The following is a 25,301-nucleotide window of genomic DNA, read 5'->3' on the forward strand; positions in this document are numbered from 1 at the left end:
TCAAACTTCTAAGCGCAGCGTTTTTTTTTTTTCACAGCCCCTCCATTTGTATTTTTACAAGGTGGAAAAATAAACACATAAACACAAACGGCCGCCTCATCGTTCGAGCTCTCGTCTACTCACTCAAACGCGAAAAAGAGCGCGGGGACTCACACCGACGCCGACAACATCCCATTCCAGTGGTTTGTTTATGGGCGACAGCGAGCTTCTTGCCAACGCTCCCATCGTGCATGCGCGGCGCCGGTGGCGTCCACCAGGGGCGCTCCGGTTCGCTTGTGAACATGAGTTAGGAAAACATTCAGCCCGGCTCAACTCCTTGCGTTGCGAACGAACACGAACGAAACGGCAGTTTGGCACTTCGCTGGTATGGAAACTCGTCGTTCCAACCGGTTACATTCGTTCGTAAGCGTAGTGGTCGCTCCGAACGCAAGTGTGTGAACGGGCACACTCCTGTCCGTTCAGTGAAGGGAGCGCCAAACTCTGGCGCTCTGGAGCACGGACTTAACTCGCCTATTATTCACGCGAAGTTTTGCTGTGTAACGAGCCTCGGTAATTTCACTGAGGCCGCTCAACTAGTCAGACATTGCCAGGAGGATCTGGAATCAACAGTTCAAACGCTAAAAAGAGCACGGGGACTCACACCCACGTCGACACAAGCGTCGCTATTCACCTCCTATAGAAGATCATAGTAGATTAACCCGTCCTTCAAAATTCTTACAAGGACAGCTTCCCTCTCCTCCTCTTACATGGTGGTCAAAGGTATGGGATGTGACGTCAGTGCAAGCGATGTATATAAAGGGCACCGCCACGGTACAGACATTAGGATTTGTTCAGCATCCATCCATCTATCTGAGCCCATGGCGCGCTTTTTCCATTTCGCGGCTCCTCTATTTGGGGCCCTCTTTGACCGCGGCTACGCTAAAAATCGTCAATCACTTCAAGATTCCTGCCATCAACGGTTGTTCAACTGGCATATGAACGATCGACGACGAGCGGGAGCGACGTAAGTACAGCTTTATTCTTTATTGCGCTGCCTATGAATCGAGATCTGTGAGGTCCCTTTTCGAGCTTGTACTGTTGAAGCAATAAGCACTACTTCATGCACGTGATTGGCTTTTCACTGAATTTTTTTCGTCTTTACAGCGTACATTTCCTTAAGTTGTCACACGGTGATCAGCCAATGTCTAGCATCTGACCTCTAAATTTGGTGACGGCTTCTTGGCGCTCTGTCATGATATATTTAGGAAGGTTAGCGGCAGGTAGATGTTGGACACCACTTGATGAAGCAGTGTGCACAATGGACTGCACATTTTACACTAAAAGCTTACTGGGCATGATTAAATACAAGATTTCTTTGGCAGCGGCGGCAGCGGAAGGTTGCAGAAGACTTCCGTACTCCTGTTTACAGACTCATCTACGATCCTGTCCCGAACGAACCGTCAGCTTTTTGGGATAAGCTGCCATGGATTAAACCAAGACAGGCTGGCAGAAAAATGTCAGCACCACAAGCAGCTGAAGGGAGCCTTCGAGAGGCGACACTTTCTTTGTCAGCGGCGGCAGCGAAAAGTTGCAGGAAACTCGTGCCGTACTCCTGTTTACAGGTTGGGAACAAATCTTTTTATCGCATATCCGTTTGTCTCTTGTAGCGCGGACGCTGCTGCCACTTAGTGTTTTGCTCTTCTGCGTTCTTGTTTAGTAAGTTGTACAATGACAGCAGACTTCGCTAAATTCTGTGAAAACATTAAAACAGAGTTATGGCAAGAACTAAGAGGCTTTCGTTGTGCTTTCGAGAGAGAAATGCGAAAAGAACTCGGAGTGATAAAGGTCAGTCTCGAAAGTTTCAACCAAGTTTTTTTCAGAAAATACGGGTTGAGAAAAAAAAAAAAAAAAAAGAACATGACAGTTCGGGAACTGAAAACGCTCGTCTTCGCGAAGAATGTGCAACCTTAAAAAAACAAGCTAAACCGAATGAAAGTCGGCTAGCGCTGCAAGCGATACTCTCTAAACCACAACATAGAAATCCAGAACGTTCCGCCGGTGACGAATGAAAATCGATCGGAAGCTGCGAAGAAAATTGATAAGTTGATTGACGAACCGACTGCTCCGTGCGATATCGACATATGTAATCGCGTAACGGCAGCAATTCGTCGTCATGCCCGCTTGGCATGACACTTGCAAAGAAGAAAACTCGGCTGAAAATGTGTGTTTGGACAGATCTTCGCCTATGGTACCGTATAAACACAGATATAACACGTCTACAGCAAACCTAAATGCCTTCGACTAATATTTTAGAGGTTGGAAAAGAACTTGGGTAAGTTTGTACCAACATAGTTGGGAAAGCCATGCTGTGGTTAACAAAACTATTCTCTTTATGTTTCACGCAACGGGAGTGCTAGTACTTCGAAAACCACGAGCCATTAGCTCGTGGCTTTTGAAGTAACAGTACTCCTTTTTGTCTATACATTGAAAGTGCCATTGAAATAGGCTGCGTGCGAGCCATTAGCGCATGCCGTTTTTGAGCAGGTGTTCACGGCTCACACCACCCAACTGCTTCGCCCTCTACATTTTGCTTCTTCAGAAAACTCTGTTTGCTTCACTTTCTAACATGCGGATTTTTCGTCCCTCACGTGACTTCCCCTAGAGCCAGTGAATGTTCTCCGAGTTCCGCACGACATCGGCCGTGGCTGGGCGCCTCGGCGCTCTAGAGGAACTAAGCGAGAAATAAAAAAACGTGCGCGTACTAGAACTCTGAAAACGTGGTGAGGTACAGTACATTTATTCAGAATTCGACGAAACTCGGAAGGCGATCGGACAAAAAAGAAGAAGGCTATTTATGGTTTGTCTTCCCTACTCAATCTGATTGCAGAGTGCCACCACACCGTAGCCGTCGATATTCAAGCACTGCTCCGCCGTTCCAAACCGAAGCATATGAGGTTCTTCTACTCTGGGATCATTCAGTGGCTCTAGGTTTACCGTGGCCAATTTCGGATGTCTGGTGCGCCAAGGGCAGGATGGCCGCCTCAATTTGAAGTGCGCTGAAAGTGTTTCTGCTATGTCACTGTGCAGGGAACCAGAGAAAACGAACCCAATTCTGGTAGACCGCTAACAGTAAGTTTATCTCTGCCCTTCGACCACGCTGAGAGAGATCTGAACGCCAATCTGAAGCCTCAGCTTCAGTCGATCTATGCGTCGCTCAAGCTGAACAGCGAAGTCACCGCCACCAATGTTACCATTCTGAACAGCCTGTTGGACGACATCTTAGTTCAGATGAAGCGGAAGGATCCTCTCTTCCATCTGCTTTTCAAGAGGTGAGGAAATTGCTCTTCTTTAGTGGGCTTCAGGTAGACGGTGGAACTAGGCAATTCGATAATCAAAGCCTCCTCATTTGCAACCTAAAATATGCAAAAATAAGTGTCTGCTTTCTCGTGTTGAGAAAGCAGAAGCTTTCTCTTTAGAAGAGAAGGATAGAACTTCTTCCCTTCGTCTCAATACGCTAGTCTTCATAAAACTGTTTCTCCTTAAATAGGGAACACTCTGGTTCCCATGCCCTTGAAAACGTTGCGTGCGTTATTGAGGACCTTTTAACTTTTTTTTTTCTTAAATTCCTTTCGCAATTCTTTTCCACAAGATGTTTTTTTTTTTGTTTTTTTTTTGGGGGGGGGGTTGTTTTTTAAGGGGATGACCAAGAAAGAATCAATGCGCAGGATTTTTTTATATCTTATTTAATGGGAGCACAAACAGCACTTGCAAGCTGTTCCAGTTGAGAAGCATCAAATGCGAATATTGAGGAGGAAATGTCGCCTTTCTTTCATTCGATTTCACTTTGACATGCCAGCGTCTGCGAACCTCTGGGGATCTCTGATTCTGAACCGAAGGTACTTTACAAAGCTTCTTCATCGGCTGATAATCTCTCATCATCTGAACTTATATTTGAATAGTGTGAAAAAATCGTAACCTAAATAGCCGGCGCTCCGATTGCCACTATCGTCCGAACAGTTGACATGGGAAGCGACAATTCCGGGCGTATCAGGTGCGCGAATTATTTTGCTTTGAAACTATAAATAGCCACAGCAAAGCAAAACACCGTACAAGGGGATCAAGTGGGATAACGCGTCTCAGCTCGGAGTGTGAAGCGAACGCTTGCGCTGGGAACCTCCTGGGTTCGATTCCCCACCGCCCCCGCCCGTTTCGATCTGGATGAGTTTCGTACCGGCACGCGTTCATGTAATCACTACACTAGTGCGTGATGCACGTTAAAAATCCCAGGTTAGCGGTTGTACCGCACTGGCTAAATTTCTCATCTAGAGCTAAGAGACCGATTACCCGTCGTGGCGTATCTCCATCAAGGCTGTATAAACATACAGAGCAAACCAATCTTTTTTTTTTTTTTAACACCGTACACCTGTCGGGTTGCACATTGTATGGCGTTTGTGCGGGAAATTTCAAGTATGAAATCACCGCCTCATGTACGGCGACAACTGTAAAAGGACTAAAATCAAGTGGGAACCATTGATTGAGAGCACACAAACATTCGTAAGGACTCATACTTCAATGTGCTGCTTCCCAGGCTCGAATTCACCGGAAGCTACAATGACGGGCTGCGGATCAAAAAGGCAGACGAGTTTGACATTGACCTTGTGCTGAACCTTCCTTTCGAGAAGGACGAATTCACCGTAAGTTTTGCAGCTGCACCGGTGACAACCATCGTTTATTATTAACTAATTTTTTACGTATATTGACGGTATCATCGGATTAAAGCAGCGGGGTGAAGTCATTCGTGGTCATACGCAAATAAACAGACGGGTTTTTTAATATATATGTGAGGGGACAATCACTTACTAGCGTGTTTATCGAGTCAACATATTGACCATAGGCCTGTCCTTTCAAAGGTTTTTTTTGTGTGTGCAGTTAGGTGTTAGTGCAGGTTACCCTACAGTAATATTTAACCCGTTGTCTCACATTATTGTACCAGTCTGCAGAAAGATACAACATGGCAGTTGACAAATCAAGTGTCGGCTTCACTAGAATTGGTTGTCTCATTTTGTGCGAGTCAGGTTGCTGTTAAATGACCAAGACGCTTTTCTGAAAGGCTATTTCGAGATAGAAAAGGCACAAGAAAGAACCCAATTCAAGGGCGAGCTACGTGCTTTTAGAGCGCAGCTCTTAGGCGCCAGGTTCCGGGCGACGCGGTGTCGGCCTAACCGCGCTAAATTTAGCAGGAAAATTAAGTTCACGTGACCTCAACAGCAATTCAATTCACATTTAGCGGGGAATTGAATTGCTGTTGCGGTCACCTGGCATCAACTTTTCAGCTAAATTTGACGGGGAAACTGTGGGAGGATGGAAAGTCATGGAGGAGAAAGAGGGGCATACCCTCCCCCCTCCTCCTCAAGAGCTGCGCTCTAATTTCGCGTTACAGAGATTTGTAAACGTCCTTCAATTTAGAGCGCAGCTCTTAGGCGCCCGTTTCCGTCGTCGTAACCAAGGTCACCCCAAGGTCACGCGACCCCCCGAGGTCACCTCAAGGTCACGTGACCCCCACACCACGTGACCTCCCAAGGTCACGTGACCCCGAAGTCACGTGACAACCCCCCCCCCCCCGAGGTCACGTCACCCCCTCCCCCCGAGGTCAGGTGACCCCCCGGAGCATATTAAAGAATGAGGGGAGGAGGAGGAGAAGGAGGAGCAGGAGGAGTCTACCCTCCCCTCAGTACCTTCCTCCCCTCCTCAAGAGCTGCACCGCAATTCGGCGTTACAGGGAGTCGTAAACGGCTTTCACTTTTTTTAACGGAAAGATTGCATACCACAGGATACGTATGACGCCGCTAGTCCTTCACGAGCGCTTTGGTGATGATTATGATTGAGTCCCTTACAAAGCGAGAACGGCAGGCCATGTTGTTGAAATGCCCAGCCTCCAGCACATGCTCCATGCCTTCCACAGTGCTTTGGCTGCGCGTGCACGCTCGAAGTGCACAATACGTTGAAGCATTGTTGAAGGTAGGAAGCAGGCACTGGAGACGAGACAGGCGAAGCTCATCCCTTCCTTTCTCACCTCGTCAGTGGCCGTACCCTGCGGAACTACGTACCAGGTACGTCCTCTGAACGACGTCAATCGCACCTTCCAGGCGTTGCACGGATGTCCCGGCCACGTCGGCTACGAAGTCAGTCCGGCAGCCGTGGACAGGCTGCACCGGGAGGGGGACGCCAAGTGGGTTCCGCTCCTGCTGGATTGGATGGATGGCGAGAGGAGGCTCGTTCCAGACAGGGTCACACAATGGCTCGAATCGGTTCTCGGCTCTGTTCTCGGGACCTACGTCGTCTCCTCTGGGCCCTGCTCGGCCATTGAAAAGGTGAGGGCTGTCCGCGGTAGTTGTGGTTGGGCATTCGAATTTCACCATTCGCGAGTCGGTTTTTCTATGCGCGTTCTGTTTTGCTTCGGAGCTCGAAACTTGGTTTCGACGCACCCAATAGACCCTTTTTGCCTTTGCTAAATTCAGTGTAGCAACTTTGATCACTATCACCATCTTGGTGTATGCCAGCCCCTAATGGCGGACTCATTGAGACCGACGAAGAAAGAAGTTGAAGAAAGTACTACCAAGTGTAGGACATACGAGGCCTGTACGTGCGAGATATCAGTGTAACAAAAAAGCACGAATTGAATAAAATGACTGCATAAGTGTTTCTTTCGGGGTCTGGTCCTACCAATCTCTCGGCACAAGTTTGGTCTCCTTCGATGACATAAATTGAATCGAGGGGCTCATGGATCAGTTCTTGTGTTTGCATAATGGAAACCGAAACAAATCAAGAATGGATTATTCTCGCGTGCTACTGACGTGCGAAGGTGACGGTGCCCGATAAACTGCAGTTTTATGACCACCATCAGTATGTCGAAAGTGAAACTGCTTTCTAAACCCCCAGATGGCACTGAATTTCGAAAAGATTCTATTTAACGAAACTTTACCTCATTCCGAGACTTCGCACCCCACACGTCACTGCGTTCCTCTGAAAGGTCGTGTGACGCTCGCACGCCATTGGATTGCCCTCAACGGCTTGCAGCATTCGTTGCGGTCTGTCCTAAGATGAAACGTGGTACAGTGCAATCCATTTATGACCTTACCACATTTAACGATATACCGCCGATAACGATCAGTTTGTAGTCCAGATACAACGATTATGACGATTAAAATTTCGGGTTTTCTCATTATCGTTACAAGTGGGTTGCATTGTATAGACGCTCTCAGCGCGCGCCAGATTGAGCCGCCATAGCCGACCTTCTCTTGTCTTACCGAGATGCCGAGGCACTCAAGCGGGAGTTGCGAGCCTCCACAAAGGCCTACGCCGGGGAGAAGGACACAGTAAAACTTACAATGGCAATGACCTGAAATATTGGCTGAAGTTATGCATGCTTAAATTAAGTTAAATTTCCAGCTGGGACAGGCTCGAAGTTTTATTTCCCGAGAGGAAGGTGGTCTATTGAGCCATTAAGGACTTTCCGTTTGTGAAAAAAAAAAAAAAAGATGGAGGGAGAGGGTTGTTTTTTACGTTTTTTTTTTTTTGTTTTTTTTCAGATACGGCTGAGGCAGCACGGCCCTGCCGTGACACTTCATATCAAACTCAAAAATGGCAACCAGATTGACGTGGACCTCGTGCCTGTGATAGAATTTCGCCACCCTAGTTGGCCCACAGGCGTCCAGAAGAAAGGCTGGATGGCTAATATGTTACCAGAGGTGAGCTTTTGTAGAGCATTCGGAGTTTAGTCTTGGATGCGTACAGCTTTGTCATTGCTCTCGACTGCCGCCCTTATTATAATAAAAACATAATAATCATAATCAAAAAACAGACACGCGAGCTTGACATCGGAAAGGCGTCAAAACGGTCGAGCGACTCTTGTAGTAAACTTCTTTGGGGAGACAGGTGGTATTGATAATGCAAATGAATGTAAGGTGCAAGCGATCTCGTCTAAAGTGACGATGCTATGAATATTTACCAAGAGAAACGGGATGGGTGACCTCCGGGGCAGGGCGCCCTTAGGCCCGCTTCAGACAAGAAAACTTTCCCAGCAATTCCGGCGTTGCTGGCGAGCAGTTCCTCTGGCTATCCCATGTACAAGACGAATTGCTCAGATCGCGTCCGGCTCGAAACGGACGAGCAACTCAGACAACTCGGAGATGTTTGAACCAGCAGCAGGCGATTAAGGACACAATATTTTCACGTGACACCCCGAGCCGGTGATGATGACGATCAATGAATTGGTTCTGGTTTAAAATTGATCGGTTTTGGGAATAACCTGTTTGAGAAATATGAGTTAGGATTCTCAACGCTCTTTAGAGGTATAAAAACACTTTTGTAGCTCATAACTATGTATTGCATTCTGCACTATTGTCCAGCTCGCTTGCACCTTTCCATTTAATTGCATAATAATTAATACCTTAAAAATGCAAGTCGTTCGCCCTGATTGGTGTTAGTCTAGTGGCAGTTGATAAAACCCGTTTGCTCTGCTGACGTCTAACTTCTGGTTAGCTCGGCTGGCAGACTGCTTCATTGGAAATGGAGAGGTCCCTGGTGCGATCCAGGAGCTGGCGGATTTCTTAGGTCGCGCGCCAGTCACCTAGCTTTGTTTGGAGATTCGTGTTCGTCCTTTGTCCCTCTTGGTTTCTTCCTCGTGGGAATTACTTTCATCATAAAGGTGGGAAGCAGCCGCATTTGTGACCAAAACATTAGTCACAGTTCATGCCCATACATAACCTACCGTTTTCAGAAGTCGCCGGTTTAAAAGTTTTGGTAGAAAGTGTGCGTGATCATGGCATGAGCAAGCTTGAGCTCGACTCTTGAGCGATGAAGCTATATATTGTTGGATCTCGTTGGCAGGAACTTAGATTCACTTCTAACATAGTCCTTTCTGTGCACAATGTGGCTTATCTTTTGTTCCCAAGTTCGTTCAAAGATGCTGGTTTCTTACCCCTTTAATCTTGCCCTTTTTTTATCTAGGAATCCTCAGAGCAAGTCTTCATAAGTTCACCCTTTCTAACAAAAGGCCACAGTTCTTTTGAAAATCGTGAATTTCACCCAAAATATTTTTACTTCGCCTTCACAATTTGACTACATCGCCATAGCAGTGGTCATGGGTGTTGGAGCGCCGCAAGCTACAAACTTCTTGATGTTCCTAGGTTTTGGATTTTTGGCTGCTGCAAAGCCCCTCCTGTACATTTAACTCAATGAAAATCTGTGGGAAAATGCAATCCCAATATATCGATTACATTCTGGCTTGGAATTCACTTCAATGTTCCTTTAACAACCAATCAATCGAATCTGGCTACATGCACAGGAAAACAAATTGGGAAAAGGGGACGCGTGCACAACTAGCAGAGAGGTCATGCTTGCTTAGCCTCCTTGTCATTTTTATAGATCAATCTTCTTACCTGTAGGAGCCAACCTTCCCTGAGATTTCGAGTCACACAGAATCACACAGAAATGACCGGGGGGTATGGAAGATGACGCCATGACTAGAGATGATAAGAATATATGACACACGCCATGCAATTGGAACGGATGAGCTTATCAATGGCTGAGACTGCAAGAGCCCAGCGACCAGATTACCTAACTCACTCTTGATTAGGTATGAAGTTGACTAACGTGGAAGTTTTGGGCTAGTTGGTATTTCATGATTAAAAATTAAAACAGCGCGAGGTCACGGACGAGAACAAGAAGGTAGATGAACAAGGCGCTTGTTCGTCTACAAGAACAATAAGGTAGACGAACAACGCGCCTTGTTCGCCTACCTTCTTGTTCTTGTCCGTGTCCTTGCGGTGTTTTAATTTTTAATCTTGATTAGGACTGACTGTTTGTTGTTTTCTCTTATTAACTTTTAGAGCGCAGCTCTTAGGCTCCCGTTTCCGGCTTGAGCGGCGTCGGCGTCGCCGTCGCCGTCGGCGTAACCGCGAGGTTCCGTGACCCCCCCCCCAAGGCCACCCCAAGGCCACGGGACCCACCAAGGTCACGTGACCCCCAAGTCCACGTGACCCCCAGCGACCCCCCAAGGTCATGTGACCCCAAGGTCACGTGACACCCGAGGTCACGTAACTCCCAGAGGTCACGTGACCCCCAAGGTCACGGCTCCCCAAGTCACGTGACCCCCTCCCCGAGGTCACGCGACACCGGGAGTCAGGTGAACCCCCGGAGCATATTCGAGATTGAGGGGACGAGGTGGAGAAGGCGGAGGAGAAGGAGGAGGAGGAGGAGTGGTCTACCCTCCCCTTAGTACCCTTCCCTCCTCCTCCTCAAGAGCTGCGCTCCAATTCGGCGTTGCAGGGAGTTGTAAACGGCTTTCCTTTTTTTTTACCTAGAGTTCCTTGTTATCGCAGTGTTTACTTTTCTATCTTCTTTCCTACTGAAGGATTGCAACTGGTTCCTGATTCCCAAGCCTCCCATGTCCATGCCCAAGTCCCACCTATGGCGGCTCCACTTCCCGAACATGGAAAAGAGGCTAATCGAAGACACGGGTTGTGTGAAGCCCATCATTCGCTTACTCAAGGTACCGTGAACATTCTGAGATGTACATGAGAGGACCTCCGTAGACGAAAACTCAGCTGCCGTGGTTTTGGCAAGGGGACGCCGCCCCCTCTACTGAAAGGCGTTGCCATCTGTTTGGTGTGTATTAGCACTATAAGGGGAATCAGCACCATTTGAGTAAAGAAATATCCCTATAAAAATGAAAGGCTAAATAAACCTAGATTTTTTTTTTTTGGGGGGGGGGGGGGGGGGGTTCACGGACAAAAAACATTCTTTTTTTTTTCTTTTTACACTTTAGATTATAGTTTGGCTAAACAATGAAATCGGCGGTCAATCGTTATGCCGCAGTGGTGAACTCGAGACAGTCTGTTGTCTCCAGTCGGCACTTTTAAAATTACGCCTTTATTTGGGAACCCTCCGCGGATCTTTCTGGGTCGTGTTGGTCCGACAGCACATTCTCACGTGGCGTCGCACGGTGTCGCAAGACATCACATTGCCATGCGACCTTTTGGTTTCACGTGGCACAACGGTGTCACATGATATGGTGTGACATGTCATCGGGGTGTCAGTACCGCACGACACGATGTCACAATTTTCCCGTCAAATTTGGCGGGGAATAGCGCCATCTCCCATTCTTCGCGTTCGACTGCACGTCTAAGCGAGCCAATTTGCAATTGTCAGATCGCAGTGCCAGACTGGCGAACGAAAGTGTGACTGTCGAATTTTTCTCCAGGCCATGAGGGACTCGTACGGCTGGAATCTCTCGTCGTATTCCCTCAAGACGTTTGTCATGAGCCAGGTCCTGGAAAATGACGACGCGCAATATTGGCACCCTGACAACCAAGGGATGCTTTTCGTCAGGGTGAGCGGGCTGTTTCTTAGTACTTCCCCCGAGCGGCTGGTGTCGGCGCGCACAAACGTGCACGGCAACACTGGGTGCATTTCGTTTGGTTCCCTTCCGAATGTTCGACCTCCAGGACGAGCCCTCTGCTTTCCGTCGTGCTTTGGCTGCGCAAGCACGCGTGAGGCTTCAGAAATGCCGAAGCACAGTTGAAGACAGAAAGCTCCGCTGGAAAGAGAAAAAAAAAAGTTTATTTACACCGGTGTTGCGGAATGGAAACCTCCCCATTTTATTCCAACTCCATTCCAGAGAGTTTCATTCCTCTGATCCCCAAACGTAAGGAAAACGGCCAGCCACTGACAGCCACCCTGCGTTACTGGAAAAAAAGGATCATAAAGCTGTTAACGTTATAGAACGCGGAGACGAGTGAAAAAACGTACGAATGCTTCCTCAAAGCGCTATTTCTACAAAGCCGAAGGGTTGTCGCACAAAGCACTTTGGGGCACTTCGTGTCACTGCAAACATCGATCGCGCGATCTAGCGCAAAAGGCTTGTGAGTGGCAACAAACGCCAAACATAAAAAAAAAAATCTTTTTTTGCGAGCGTTAGTTATACTTTATAGATACGTATTTAGCGTTTTGTTTGTCTGATAAGGCCTTAAAAATGTCTATAGTTTGTCCAGGGCTTCGAATACTTGCCCAACAGTACCACTCGTTCGTTCTTCCAAGCCACGCCGCGTATCTGCCGAGAAACTGAGGAAGATGAGAGTAGAGTGACTTTAGAACGCCAAGTTCTGATTGAAATGATTAGTGATTAGACCTAAAGCTAGCTGCCTGTGTCTTCACTACACTCGTGGAACGCGTCAGAACGCGGAATGCCGGCGTCTGGCTTTTAACGTTCGCATTCAGACGGGTTCGACGACTGCAGTGAAGACAAGGGCAGCTACAGCTCTTGGTCTACCCTCTAATCTCTCCAATCAGAGCTCGGTGTTCAGACGTCCCCGCGCGCTCTCGTCTTCTCCTCTCCCTCAGTTTCAGGGCGCATACCTTTCCCAAATCTCCATGCACTGCGGCAAGAAAAGAAAACCGCTGACAAAGTGCGATCGGTACACAGCGCCAGCACAGGAGACTGTAGCACCCTATTATGAAGCGCGCCTGAAAACGTGAACGTTTACTCTTGCTGCACGATGCTTTTTATTTCCTAACATATTCCGTCCAATTCTTTATTTGTGTTCCATACAAACACTAGAAGATCGGATGGGTTCAAAAGCTGAGAGTTCAGTAGCTTTGCATTTTGTTCCGGTTCCGTTCTGGTTCAGTGATGCTTTTCAAATAATGGGTCGGTTACCGGCGCGGTTCAAGAAACAAAAAAAGTAAACTTCCAGTCAGTGAGAAGAAAAGGTGGATTCAACACCTTTCTTCTCACTGAATTGAACAAAAAAAAATAGTTCATCAGAAGATCTGCTGCAGAAACGAGGGAAGGAAAACAAATGTGCGCTTAATTTAGTTTTGTGGTCTTTACCTTTTAATGGAAATGCCGTTATATGAAAATTACGTCATTGTACAGGCACTTGGAAACCCTATTAAAGTACAGTTGTCGCATGTGAAGTCAATCATCCGGCACGCACTGTGACACCGTGAGTCGTGACGGTAGCATGCACCGTAATCCCAAACTACCCTGAAAAACAAATTAGTCGTATAGTTGTTTAAACAACAGGAGTTTCGTCCGTCATACTATGGCGACATTGTTACCCACTGTAGACGAGCAATTTAGCCAACGCAGTACGATTGCTGATTGTAGGTCTTTTAACGGGCATCACGCAGTCGATACACGACCGCACGCCGGCGATGTTCGTCCAGGTTGAAACGGCAAACTATACCCACACCGTACGCCCGAACGACTTGCTCGAACGACTGAGTTGAAGAGCAGAAAGACAGCGAGGTCCGGTCGAGAGACTGTGAAAACAAAGAAGAACATAAACGACAACAGGCGACTTGTTGTTTCTGGAAACGCACACAGAAAAAACTTTCTTCAAGCAGCGTCCAGGGCTTTGGGCGACGTCCCGGCCTTCGGCGCCGCAGTAATGCGGTTTCGCCGCTTGGCGCATACAGATTTTGCCACCGCAGACCAAACGCGCTGACAGCCGTCAATTTTTTGGTTTTATTTTTATGTTTAGGCTCGCTTTCTTCTTCCTTGAGGAATATTGCTTAACAGAAAGTTGTGCACACCCGCGCACTCTCAAATAATGGCACTTTAGCCTCTCGTGAGTCAGATGTACTGTTTCATCTAACGATGTACTGCGATGGACGCCACGAGCTACACTAGCCAATCAACACTTTCTAGTCTCGCGACTTAGCGATCCCCACACTCTTAGAAAAAAGGGTCAGTATAGTCCTCCCTAAAGATAGGAACGCTCTTGACACATATGTTCCTTCAGAAAGGGAGAAACTTTCGTCCCTTAAGCAGGGGAGGAAAAGTTCCTGCGTCGACTGCATCTCATTATGGCGGCCACGAATCGAGCAAATCGAGCTCGGTAAGGCTTAACGAGAACACTAAGTCTATTGCACGAAGCGAGAGGAGCAGGAAATAAAAACGTAACACGAGCTTTCCGCGAACTGGATTTATTTCCGAAGTTTCTTTACCCCTGCAGGTAAAGAAACTTACGTTTCGAAAGCATGCAGTCACTCAGTCTTCTCATCGTCAGCACTGCGATGTTCAACGGAGATAACCGGCACTCAGTTCGCGCACTTTATATCCTACCTTTGCTATTCCTCGAGCCACAATTCCTTCGTCAACCGTTGCGTCAACCGCACATCACGGAGTGAAAATCATTCGCCCGCAAAACCAAAAGCGTCTCTCAAAAAAAAAAAGCAAATCCGAAGCAACCTCTTGGCTTAGCTCACTCAGCACGGTAACACGAAATTATGGCGTAGCCGCGTAGCGTCAAAGGATGTTAAATCGCTTGCCACCAGATGGCAGGGTCAAGCAGAGTAATCGCACGTAGCTAGGCTAGGTGGCGCTAGGTACCGCCCAATTCATGTTTTCACAAAAAAATATTTGCATTTCCTTACGCCACAATTGCGTTTGCTTTTCTTCGGAATCTTTAACACATAGAGACACGTTGCGCACATTACAAACATCAGGTCAACATATATTGAACGCATACACAGGCATCGCACATACAAACATCAATACAACAGCACACTACCCCGATCACTACACCCGAGCCCTGCGTTTCCGTCTTTTATACTGGTCGTTTTGAACGTACGGAATTTTTCGGTGACTCCCTAAGCAAAAAAAAATATTCCGAACATGTTCATTTTTTTCCAGCAATGTCATACATCTGAGGCTATCTTTAATGGCTCAGGGGATGAATCTCTTATTAAAAAGAAGGCGCTCGATCATGCCATAATTATTTGAAAGCCAATAAATCGAGCCACGCCAATGTGGTTCCAAGCCATGAGTTTGTTTTCCCGCATGGCCCTTCGTAGCCAGTATTTATATTGTAGTGTTCGTTTTTCTATTTATGCTGTTCGCGCAAAGCTGCAATTGCCGTCTTGAATTAATCTCTGTAGAGCGGATATCCACTCAGCTGGAAGTGATGCTTCACGGGCACAAAAATCGCTTTTCGATCAACTTGAATGCAGTCAAAGCCGCGACTTCCGACAACTGTTAAGTGTACGGAGCTGCGCCGTTGCGAGCTCGAAAACTTCTAGCGCTCATCCCAGCGCGCCACTTAGAGGGCAGTTTCTACAGGAACCGTAATATATTTAAACAGTAAAATAAAGGATAGCGTTTTTTTGTTTTTTTTTCGATTTTGCCTGTCTTTTTTTTTATGCTAAACTTCCATTATAAATATACGTACTTTCCGTCATACTTTCGTAGTGTTGTCTTTTCCCCAGAGCGCAATCGCTCTCAGGGACCGACAGTCACATTGGCCACTTTACGATAGGAGCTTACCTTTCAGACCAGCGTTCCAACATGACTATCCACACGTCGATCGACTGCACCTAATCCCTCAAGTGGTTTTAAACTTTTTAATGTAAAGCGGAATGTCATCCTGCGACACCCCGGCCCCTCCGATAACGGCCCGACAGTTTACGTCATCTCATCTTGTTGTTACACCACTGATACGCGAACACACAGTCACATCGGCGATAATTCCAGACTTCTGTTCACAACCCACAACACTGCCATCACGATGTCGCTGACACGAAGAAATACAGAACCACTTTGACGATGTTGCTGACACGCAGAAGAATCACCTTGAACGCCGGTTGGCACTCGGCACGGGAGAACGGAACCGAACTCAGCACGGAAGGCACCCAGGCAGCCGGCAGGAAAACCTGCCTTCCTTGGACGCAGTTCCCGCGATTTCCATAACGTCGAAAACGTCGACACAGTTCCTCGTGGTTTCGCTGCTGTAGTTCCGCGTGTGTCCCGCAAATTGGAGACGGCCGTCTTACCCAGTGTATGTAGCGCTGCTGGCACTGCTCCGGAACTTCGCTGTTTCTAGCGGCTTCGTTAGCTCGTTTGATAAAATTAGTGGTAAAAACGTCAATGCAACCGAAATGTTCTGCACGTTTGGACTAGAAGACGGAATTACAGGCGGCCTTCGCTGCCGCTGAAGCTCAATCAACTCAACATTAATTTATTAAACAACGTGCGCGATGTGCTCGAAAAACGAAACCGAAAGAAGATGGGTCGGGAGGGCGAAAGCTTTCTCCGGTCTGCCTGGACGAGGAAAACGTCTCGGAGAATAATAAGGACTTTAGTTTTCCTTTCATCGGTCTGGGTTTGTTTATGTGTGTTTTAATAAACAAAAAAAAAAAAAAACCACAAAAAAAAAAAAAACACTTTCCTGGGGAGTGAACCGTTGACCACTTGGTCAGTAGCGCGATGTTCTACCCCTGCGCCAACTGAACAAGGAGGAACTCGCCCTCCTCCTTTCATCTGAACTGCCGTTCCTCCCTTCTCTGGGCAACTTGTCCGCGACAAGGAGGGACAGTCGCTTTTGCTACCTTTCTCCTCCCTTTTTTCTTAGAGTGCACGTCGATCCTCCCAACTAGTAGGACGCGAGACACCCTCCGAGCTATTATTGGCTCTGGTGACTTGTAGCATCCTTTGCGGTCCGTCCTAAAACAAGTCATAGAAGTGTACGCCACCACATCACGAACTCGCGCAGGCGAGTTCGTGATGCACATAGACATGAAATATGCTTATTTTGTTTCATTATTATTGAGCTGTCACCATTTCATTGCTGCCGTTTGTGTGGTAACTAAGCCGCTGATGCCACCGTCAGGAATATTTAATCGACTTCGCGTCGCCACCCGCAAGAAGGCGCGGATCACACTTTATTAAGCCAAACCGTTTCCAATGAACCGGTAACTGCCACATGAGATTACGGTTCCGTTCTATTTGTGGTTTAATATCAAATGTCCGATTTCATTTGCAGTTTTTTTCTGGTTCAGCTAAAAGTAACGGTTTTTCTCCGGTTTTTGGTTCGACTCCTTCGTTAAAGCGACATGAGAATCGCGCGACTACAACAGCCGCTTTGTCACGTCTCGCGGCACCAGGAACGACATATTGTCCGCCTACAACTATTCAGTTTTGTTTGCACTACTGAGGGCGCTGCCATTTTCATCCTCGAATGATCATTAAACCAGTGAGACAATCAAGCCGTCGGTCACCTCCAATGCAATAATGCTGTTTCAAGAGCCATTTCATATGCGCTAGCAAAGTGTGCCATCAGCCGAACCTATTCAATTTCTATTCAATTCCGGGCAAACTGCATCTAATTGCATTCCCATTCCATTCCCCCTGGTGCTGCCCCCACTTCATTCCTTTCCGTGGTCGCGAAAGTGCGGAATCGTTCCGGAATCATTCCAACTCGGGAGTGGCGATCCCGCAGAACTGATTTACACTGCTCATGTCCGGGCAGTAAGGACTGGAATGTGAGATCCCTCAAGGCTGTATTCGGGGAGTGTCGATGGTCCCAGCTAGAGCCTGGTAGGATGTTGTGCAGGCCCAGGAGTCCCGCACGTGGAAACGTGCAGTCGCGCTGGGTGGGGGTAATTAAAGGACCACCGGCCGTTCTCAACATGTCAGTCATTATAGTCTGCACTGACTTAGATGGCAGTCTATATTAATATGCAAGCTGGAAGAGACAAAAACGGAGTCAAAAGTTAGTAAGGTTAAAAGGGTGAAAGTAATGTTACAGGTAGTGTAAAAACATATTCGGGAGCTAGAACATGCAGTCTCCTATACCCGTTAAGAATTGTACCGAGGAGTGGATGAGTTATATGGGTTGGTTCAGCAAGCCCCAGCTGCCGTAAACTTTAAAAAAAGACACGGAACAATTTTGTTTTGTTTTGTTTTACTTTTGCCAAACGCAGGTTAAAACGAATCCTTGACATTCATAAGTGGGGTTCCACGTTTTCAATGTACCATAGAGATTAACCTGAAAAAGCAACCGCCAGGTTGATTTTTGTCAAAATAGGGACGAAGGCGAAAAAGTTCAAAATGTCCTTGATTAAGTAAAAACACAAGGTTCATGCAGGAAAAAAACACATTATTTCTTTCGTGTTGAAATGCGCTTCTCTCGACGCCCTACGGCACTCGCCCAAAGAGCCGAAGAAAAAAACTAGATACATTCGATCCCCTCGGCTCGCACCTGGGAGAGGCGACCGTGGAATCTGCTTGAACTCTGGACTCTTGTTTCTTTGTCCCGCCCAAGGTCCTGGATTGCCTGGGACACGCCCTGGCACGACCGGGGCCCGCTATTTCGTTCATCTTCCACCCGGAAGTGGACCTCAGCGAGACGGTCACGAGAGAGACCAGGGATAACATCAGTGGCCAAATCAAAGCCATCGTGCGCAAGCTGTGGCTCTTCCCTGACCAGTGCTACGAGCTCGTCTTGAAGAACCAGCCGAAGGGCCGGCCTTCGTCAGACATTGTCGTGGGAGACGTCGTGTGGAACAACACAAGAAATAATGCGTGGAACCATGTCTCACGACATTGTTCGACCCAACTGTTGATGTCCGCTGGTGATGTAGAAACAGACCTAGACCATGATAAGCTTAATGAAATGCTAGTAGCTGTGAAGGAATCTGAGGAATCAAACAAACAGTATATAAAAGAAACAATGGACAAACTAAGGGAAATAAATGCAGGCATAAGGAATATCAACAGCCGAATGGCACAACTTGAATCTATCAATGAGGTTGCAAGAATAAAAGAAGACCCTCTTGGGGTGAATGCAGCAATTCGCGAGGTGAAAACTGAAGTAAACATTATATCTCGTCGAATACTTAAGAGCGTAGGAATACGCAATAGGCGTAAGAGCACGCTTATTCGGTTCATCTTGTCAAATGAACCGAATAAGCGAATGCAACGCAGTAACATTGTACGGTCAAATGTTATAAGGAACGTCTCTACTACGAAAACGCCCATTTAACGTGTGTTCATTATATGTTATTTTTTTTTAAATTAAAGCAGAACAAAGGACGAGGGACCAGATCAAGAAAGGCAGACACAGCGCAGACACACAGCCACATTTTGTTGATATAAACGTTCCATTTTTAATGACTGTTTTCCCTGATCATACTGCATGGGTTAGTTTGGTGTCCAAATTGCCCGAGGCAAAAGTGTTGGAGCTTATGGATCTCACATTGTTGCAAACATGTGACTCCAGGAACCAATCATGTAAGATTGCAAAGCCTTTTGTGCGGATTAGAAGTTTTTTTTCTTCTAGATGGTTAGTTGTTTGAGGCTGCAGCTACAGTGCCTTAAGCTGTCCAGATCTCTCTTAGGACAGTGCCAAAGCCTCAAGAGAAATAGCAACTGTATGATTCTCAGACACTAAGTTGCTGTGTCGAGAATATGGCAACATCTGTCTCCCCTATCGAAGGTCCACTTGGCCAGAGAAGCAGTGACTATACTCACTCATTAGTGGTCACAATAATGCTATCCTTATACAACGACTGAATACCTTGAAACCAGTGGAAGAGAGGTGTATATTTGCATGTGCATTTAGTTTTCTTGTTACAACCTGTTGTGTTTCCCGCACTTGCAAGGTCTCTCACTGAAGGACCAGCAGACACCTCTAAATAAGCTTTAAAACAAAAGACTACGACGCAAACTTTCTTCAAGTATTATTGCCATGCCGCGGCGTTGTTCTTAACATATGCATACATTGATCCCCGTTCTATAACTGCCATAGCAAGGATATCACAGCTCATCTAAGGCCAGGTGACAATTGTTATCCTCTGTATGCTTCTACACATATTGCTCAATTTTGTGTCATGGTGTTTTTTTTTTTTTCTACAGTGTTACATAGGAAAACAAAATTTTTGTTCAGTGATTCTCAGTCTGTGCCATCTTCAATTGTCCACATGTACGTGTACAAACGGTTTAAAAGGGAATAAAGAGCGTGAGAGCTTTCAACTGTCATTTCCTTGTTGCACTACGGCCTGCCATGCTGAACCGGTGCTGAACGGCCACTGTCTTGGCTGCAGGGAAAGAGTACGGTGTCGCTAACCAGACATAAACTTACGGAACGCCGCTCCAGCTAAAGCCAACCTCTTCGTAGGTTGTCCTGTTGATGTTTCCTAAAAGGATAGAGCGTGGATTGCATCCGGGCCCTCCTTGCCCTCCTTGCCCACCGTGAAAAGGGAAAACCGAATGCTGTCGGACCACAATTGCTTGGGCAGGAAGCACTTTGGATTGACTTCACGGATACATGTGGTCATCAAATTTATTTGTTTTGTTCCAGCATGATCGCGGGAAAAAGTGGCAAGTTGTACGAACCATCTGCGGACTACGTTCATTGCGTCTTCAACTTCAAACGGCCGCCTGGTCGTTCGAACTGTTGTCTGCTCTTTTAAACGGTTCTGCTCGTCGTCTGCTCTTCCAGTTGACACCGGCCCGTTGACCAAACGTTGGCCGGGTAATTGCGAGGAGAAGTGCATACCTCGAAAACTTTTAAGTATGAAGGTTGGTTGGGTTAAGGCTCGGTGTGAACATTAGATACAAGATGTTTATCATTGTTTCCAGTGGCCATCCGACTTGTTAGGACTGATTTACTTGGTCCGACTCTGCTTACGATTTTCAGTATCGACTGGGCACGTAAGTCCGCGCTCCTTTACTCCTGCTCTGACACTCCGAGTTTCATACTCCGAGTGCAGCAACTAAACGGCGCATGGCGTACAGGAGCGCGACTCACCGAAGCTATCGACGAACCGAAGGAGCTCCTACCGACCGCACGGGCATGACGAACCCGGCATCTCGTGGACGCGGGTGCCAGAAGCCGAAATTATTTTGGAGACATATTAGTTAGGCCCCCGCGTGGAGCGGCAAAGTCTAAAACAAAAAGAAGGCGACGTCGTCAAGTTTCTACCAACGTTTTAAAACACCTGGAAGTTTTGAAGACTATAGCTTCGAGCAGATATGTGGAATGTTACTCTGTGCCGATCTTTTTTTTAGACCATGTGTACTGTTCAGATTTAAAGTAAAGACAACATTCTTGAACCCGCTTGTCGACGCAGAAAACTCTCAAACCTGTCAGATATTTTGTGCCTCCGTCTTGCAGTGCCAGACAGAAGCCGTCTATGGCCTACACCGATACCGGCGCACCGTCGTTCAATAGATTGCACGCCAATTCGTTTTCAAGCGAGATGCACGAACGAACCTTTCCCGGAATGCTAACTTATGCTTCGGCTTTCCAATCTAACAGCCCCTTCTCCTGGCAAATAGCGAGCATTCGGCGCGCGCTCGCCGAGCGGATTCTTGTTCTTCTCGCCAGATATGAGCAATCTCTCCGTGTGCCGCATGGAGATCGTCGAGCGGTCCAGAGTAGTTCTCCGTGCAGCCTTTTTCGGGAGGAGGACGATCTGTCTGCCTATGCTATAGTCGGTTACAAGTCAAGAAGGTAGGAGAAGCTCCTCCCACAAGTGTGATGTGCCCGTTTCAAATCTCTCCGCAGTCGAAAGAAGAGTTCACTGGAAACGCTTCTTGTTCCACTTCAATGGATTCCAACCTGTCCCCGATCCCACTGTTTAAGAAAGCGACCTTTGTATTCATCGGAGAGGCTAACCGAGCCCCTGAAAGCAGCCTTTCTATCCATCGGGGGGGAAGCTAATCCCCGAAAGTCGTATTTGTTTCCGTGGGTGGGGGAGAACTCTAATCTCCCTCTCGTGGCTTCCACAATGCTAAGTCAAGGTCGAAAGATAAAGCAAATATGTACAGAAAGCCAAGACCCTCCTCGCGCGTTGGCCGCGACGTCACGGAAACGGTGGGACGCTATTGGATGCGGAGGTGGCGGAGGGATATCTGATTCCCTTTGAGGGGCATTTGCCGCTACCTTCTTAACCTGTAACTGACTATAGATCGCAAACTCAACGATGAAGTTAACTCAATCGGTCGCTGATTGGCTGCCCTTTTGGTCACGTGGTGTGACGTTGGGATTGAGTTTTTCCCTACGGATTTCGATGGACTTCGAGCTATGCTGTTGAAATAATAAAGTTAGGGGTGACGTCAAAATGTTGTCACGATTCAGTTTGGCGATTCAGATAACTTTCGTAGTCAGGCAGGCGAAATTCTGGTCCGTGGGACCAGCTTCGAGTCGACGAACGGAAGATGGACTCGCATTCTTGGAGCGACCAACCGACCTGCGCCAGACGGTCGGCCGTTAGAAATGGCCGCTGCTCGAACTTGACAAGCCGACCAACGCTTCAGCCGATTGATCTTTCCGACAACCAGTGACAACTGTCACTGCTGAGCTGCAGAAATAATACGCGACACGGGCTGGGCGAAATTATCCGTACTACGGAGCCCATGGCATAGAAGACGACCGCGTTCGGCAACCGTCACCTTCCGGCCGCCTCGAAACGGCGAAGCGTGCACAGCGATTGCCATCGGTAGAGCTCAGATTGCTGATACGACTTTAATAAACACAAAAAGGTAACAAACCATCACTTGCACAGTCGTTGCCTAATCTGTTCATGCTTTATTCCACGTAAAAACGCCGGCGGCGAGCAGTATAAAAAAGTAAACAATCAGTGGCGGCAAAATGAACAGGCCTAACCTTGCGTCTGCGTCCTTCGGACTGTCTGTCGGTCTTTTTCTCGTTCTTCCTCTCACGATAACAGAGGTCAGTGCTTGCAACTTGCCACGCTCCAGCCCCTGCTTTGCATTCGTTGTCTACGCGAGATACAAGCGTTCGAGCCGTCACAATCCCGCGATAACAACCGACGCATCCGAACAGATCCAACTTGACGTCCCGGCCTTTACGGCCAATACGGCGACCTTGCGAACCTCGTTTCCTTCGCCTTTCCAAATCTTTTCTAGAAAGGCAAGAGCCAAAGCCCCATCGACCGCTGCGGAAGCACTCCCGTAGATCCGCGATCCCACCGCTGTCACCACCTGTTGCGTTCGGCCGAGAGGGGCTCCAGGCCACGCCAAGAAAACAACTCGAAGCAGAGCAGACGGACTTTTTAACCCCAAGCAGGCTCGCCGAGAGACGAACTCCGAAGTGCAAAACCGGCAGTCAGTCAGAGTATTGAGAGGAGGAAATCAAAGGAACTGTTGCTGAGCCGGAAGCTCAATATGTCACAAACCGGCGGCGGCGCGGCCGACTTTTATCGGCTGCTGCCAAGAACAACGAAAGAAAAAGAGCCATGCCGAAGATACCGTTTTCGGCGCGGCAGCTATCAACAGTTGTGTGCCTGCGTGCGCTTCGCCAGTGTGTCAAGAAGGGGACAAGTGAGATATGAAAACGACCGTTATCATCGGTTGGTTCGGTGCTGTGTGCGTCTCAAACGCTCTCGTGACAACGTTCTAGTGCAGTGGTTCCCAGGCATAGATGTGTCGGGGACCCCTTTCAGCGGGGGGGGGGGGGGGGGGGGGGGGGGTACATAAGTAAGTTAACAGATCTGGAGCATGAAACAGGTACCTTTTATTGCTACTTGGACATGGCTACGCGGCTCAGACAAACACGTAACTTTGCGTCCTAGGCCAACCGGGTGAGACTCCACGGCACAGCCACCGATGCCAGTCGAAAATCAGGATATGCGATACGATAATCCCGCCGCGGGGCACCGGAGACACGTAGTTCGGAAGGTGTGCGGAAGAGGGAAAGGAGGTGACCGAGATGATCTCGTGCGGATTGCTCTCGTAGTTCCGGAAGCAGGTTGCAAATTAGTCACGTCCAGACTAAAGTACAAAAAACGTGCCAACTAAAAAAAAAAAATTGTTGAGGGTCTTGCGGACTTCTGAAGTGGCTTCGCAGACCCCCATTTGGGAACCACTGTTCTAGTGGTTTGCGAAATTATTCGAACTCCCAGAGGTGACACGGAAGGTGTTGTGAAATCACCATCTCAACTAGCAACAGCAGGGTCTTCACGAACAACAGCGACGGTGCCGAGAAGCGGCGGTATGACTCCGAGCGAGATTGGTTTGGTCGTTAGAGTTCAGGGTGGGGAATCTGTTTGCCGGAATGTTACTGCCACAGCTGATGAGGGGCGTTAACGCGAGTTAACTCCCCTCATCAAGTAAGGTGGCACAGATGGTGAAATTTTATTGGTGTGCCACACGTCGCAAGTCTGCGGCCTCGGCCACAACGTGGACCCGGGCGAATCACGACGTGGAAGAGGGACCCGGGCCTGGTGCTGCTCGTCCCCGCCGCGTTTTCTTGCGACGGCCACCCTGGCCGGGGACTTGGCTGGAACCCGGGCTTGAACCAGGCTGCTGCTGCTGTTGGCCTCCGCTCGTCCTCCCCCCTCGGCAGACTCGTGCGACGTGCCCGGTTCTCCCGCACGTGAAACATTAGGCAGTTTTAGTAGACCGTGTTTCCCCCTCCGCTAGCCCTCCACTACGAAGAAACCGCCACTGCGCCTGCGCGCCGATGGCCTTGGATGTAGAGATCCGGGTAGCGGAGGGGCTTAGCGGAGCGGGAAACACGGTCTACTAAAACTCCCTATTGTGCTTGGGCGAACTGGCACTGTGAGCAGCACCGCAGCGGCTGCAGGCACCGCTCCTCGCCTCCATCTTGTTCATCGCCGCTTCCGCGTCTTCGTCGACGGCGAGCCGGCCGCACGCGCTATCTCGCTGGCCACCTTTGCTGCGGCTTCCATCCCCTGCGCTGCCTTTATCGCGTCGTCCAGCGAGGGGTCGGGGAGCTCCAGGAGTCGCGTCGGCATGGCGGGGTTGTTGATGACACAGCCGAAACGGTCCCGCGGAGTAGCGAGTCCAACTGGTCGCCGAAGGCGCAGGTGTTCGCTAACCCTCGTAGCGCAGCGACGAACTGCTCGAGGGTCTCCCCGTCCCGGCGGCTCCGGTTATTGAAGCGGAACCGCTCCATAAACGTGGACGGAGCCGTTCTGAAGTGCGAGCGCTGTGCGAGTGCAAGCGCAGCTAACCCGGCGTTTTCACGAGCGGTGTGGCCGGCTTGAGGAGGTCGAGCAGGAGACTGAAGACGCGGGTTCCGCAGCTGGCCAAGAAGATGTTCTGCTGTTTCGCCTCGGGTGTGTCGTTTGCCTGGAAAAAACACGTGGACTTGTTCTTCGTAGACTGGCTAGGCGAACCCATCTCCCTCGAACGGCTCGAGCCTCCCGTACAGCGGCATGGCGACAGGAGCGGGGGGCGGTGTTCGGACTCTCTCGGCGGCGTCGGCCGAACCGTGCACGTTGTTCGCTTCCAGTGCCACGGTTCCTCGTCGCCAGTGTCACGATCCGCCTCGAACGTGGAGGAAGGGTGCCGACGTCGAGAAGAGTCGACTCGCAGCCTGGTTGTGAGGGTCAACGATGACTGGACGGGGCGGTGTGCGCTCCACGGCGTTTATTGCTGCGGTGATCAATGTTGCCCGCCGAGCCTGGCGGCCACAGACGGGTGGACTGGAGGGGGCGCTGCATACTTGTCACAACCAGAGACGGCTCTGGTCACAACTACAATACAC

At 48.6% G+C, this 25,301-nt stretch overlaps 1 protein-coding gene across 1 annotated transcript; it reads left to right on the top strand.

The window, feature by feature from the left end:
• Nucleotides 1-1,707: 1,707 nt before the first annotated feature.
• On the top strand, nucleotides 1,708-19,795 carry LOC115313994. Its single transcript, XM_040219417.2, has 8 exons — nucleotides 1,708-1,824; nucleotides 3,067-3,308; nucleotides 4,568-4,673; nucleotides 6,126-6,350; nucleotides 7,569-7,727; nucleotides 10,394-10,531; nucleotides 11,243-11,371; nucleotides 18,087-19,795. The coding sequence occupies exons 1-8, from the start codon at nucleotides 1,708-1,710 to the stop codon at nucleotides 18,804-18,806; spliced, it is 1,836 nt and encodes a 611-aa protein (XP_040075351.1). The 3' UTR covers nucleotides 18,807-19,795.
• The last annotated feature ends 5,506 nt before the right edge of the window (nucleotides 19,796-25,301 follow it).

The sequence above is a fragment of the Ixodes scapularis genome, unplaced genomic scaffold (assembly GCF_016920785.2).
Source record: "Ixodes scapularis isolate PalLabHiFi unplaced genomic scaffold, ASM1692078v2 PGA_scaffold8__174_contigs__length_109621045, whole genome shotgun sequence".
Classification (NCBI taxonomy): domain Eukaryota; kingdom Metazoa; phylum Arthropoda; class Arachnida; order Ixodida; family Ixodidae; genus Ixodes; species Ixodes scapularis.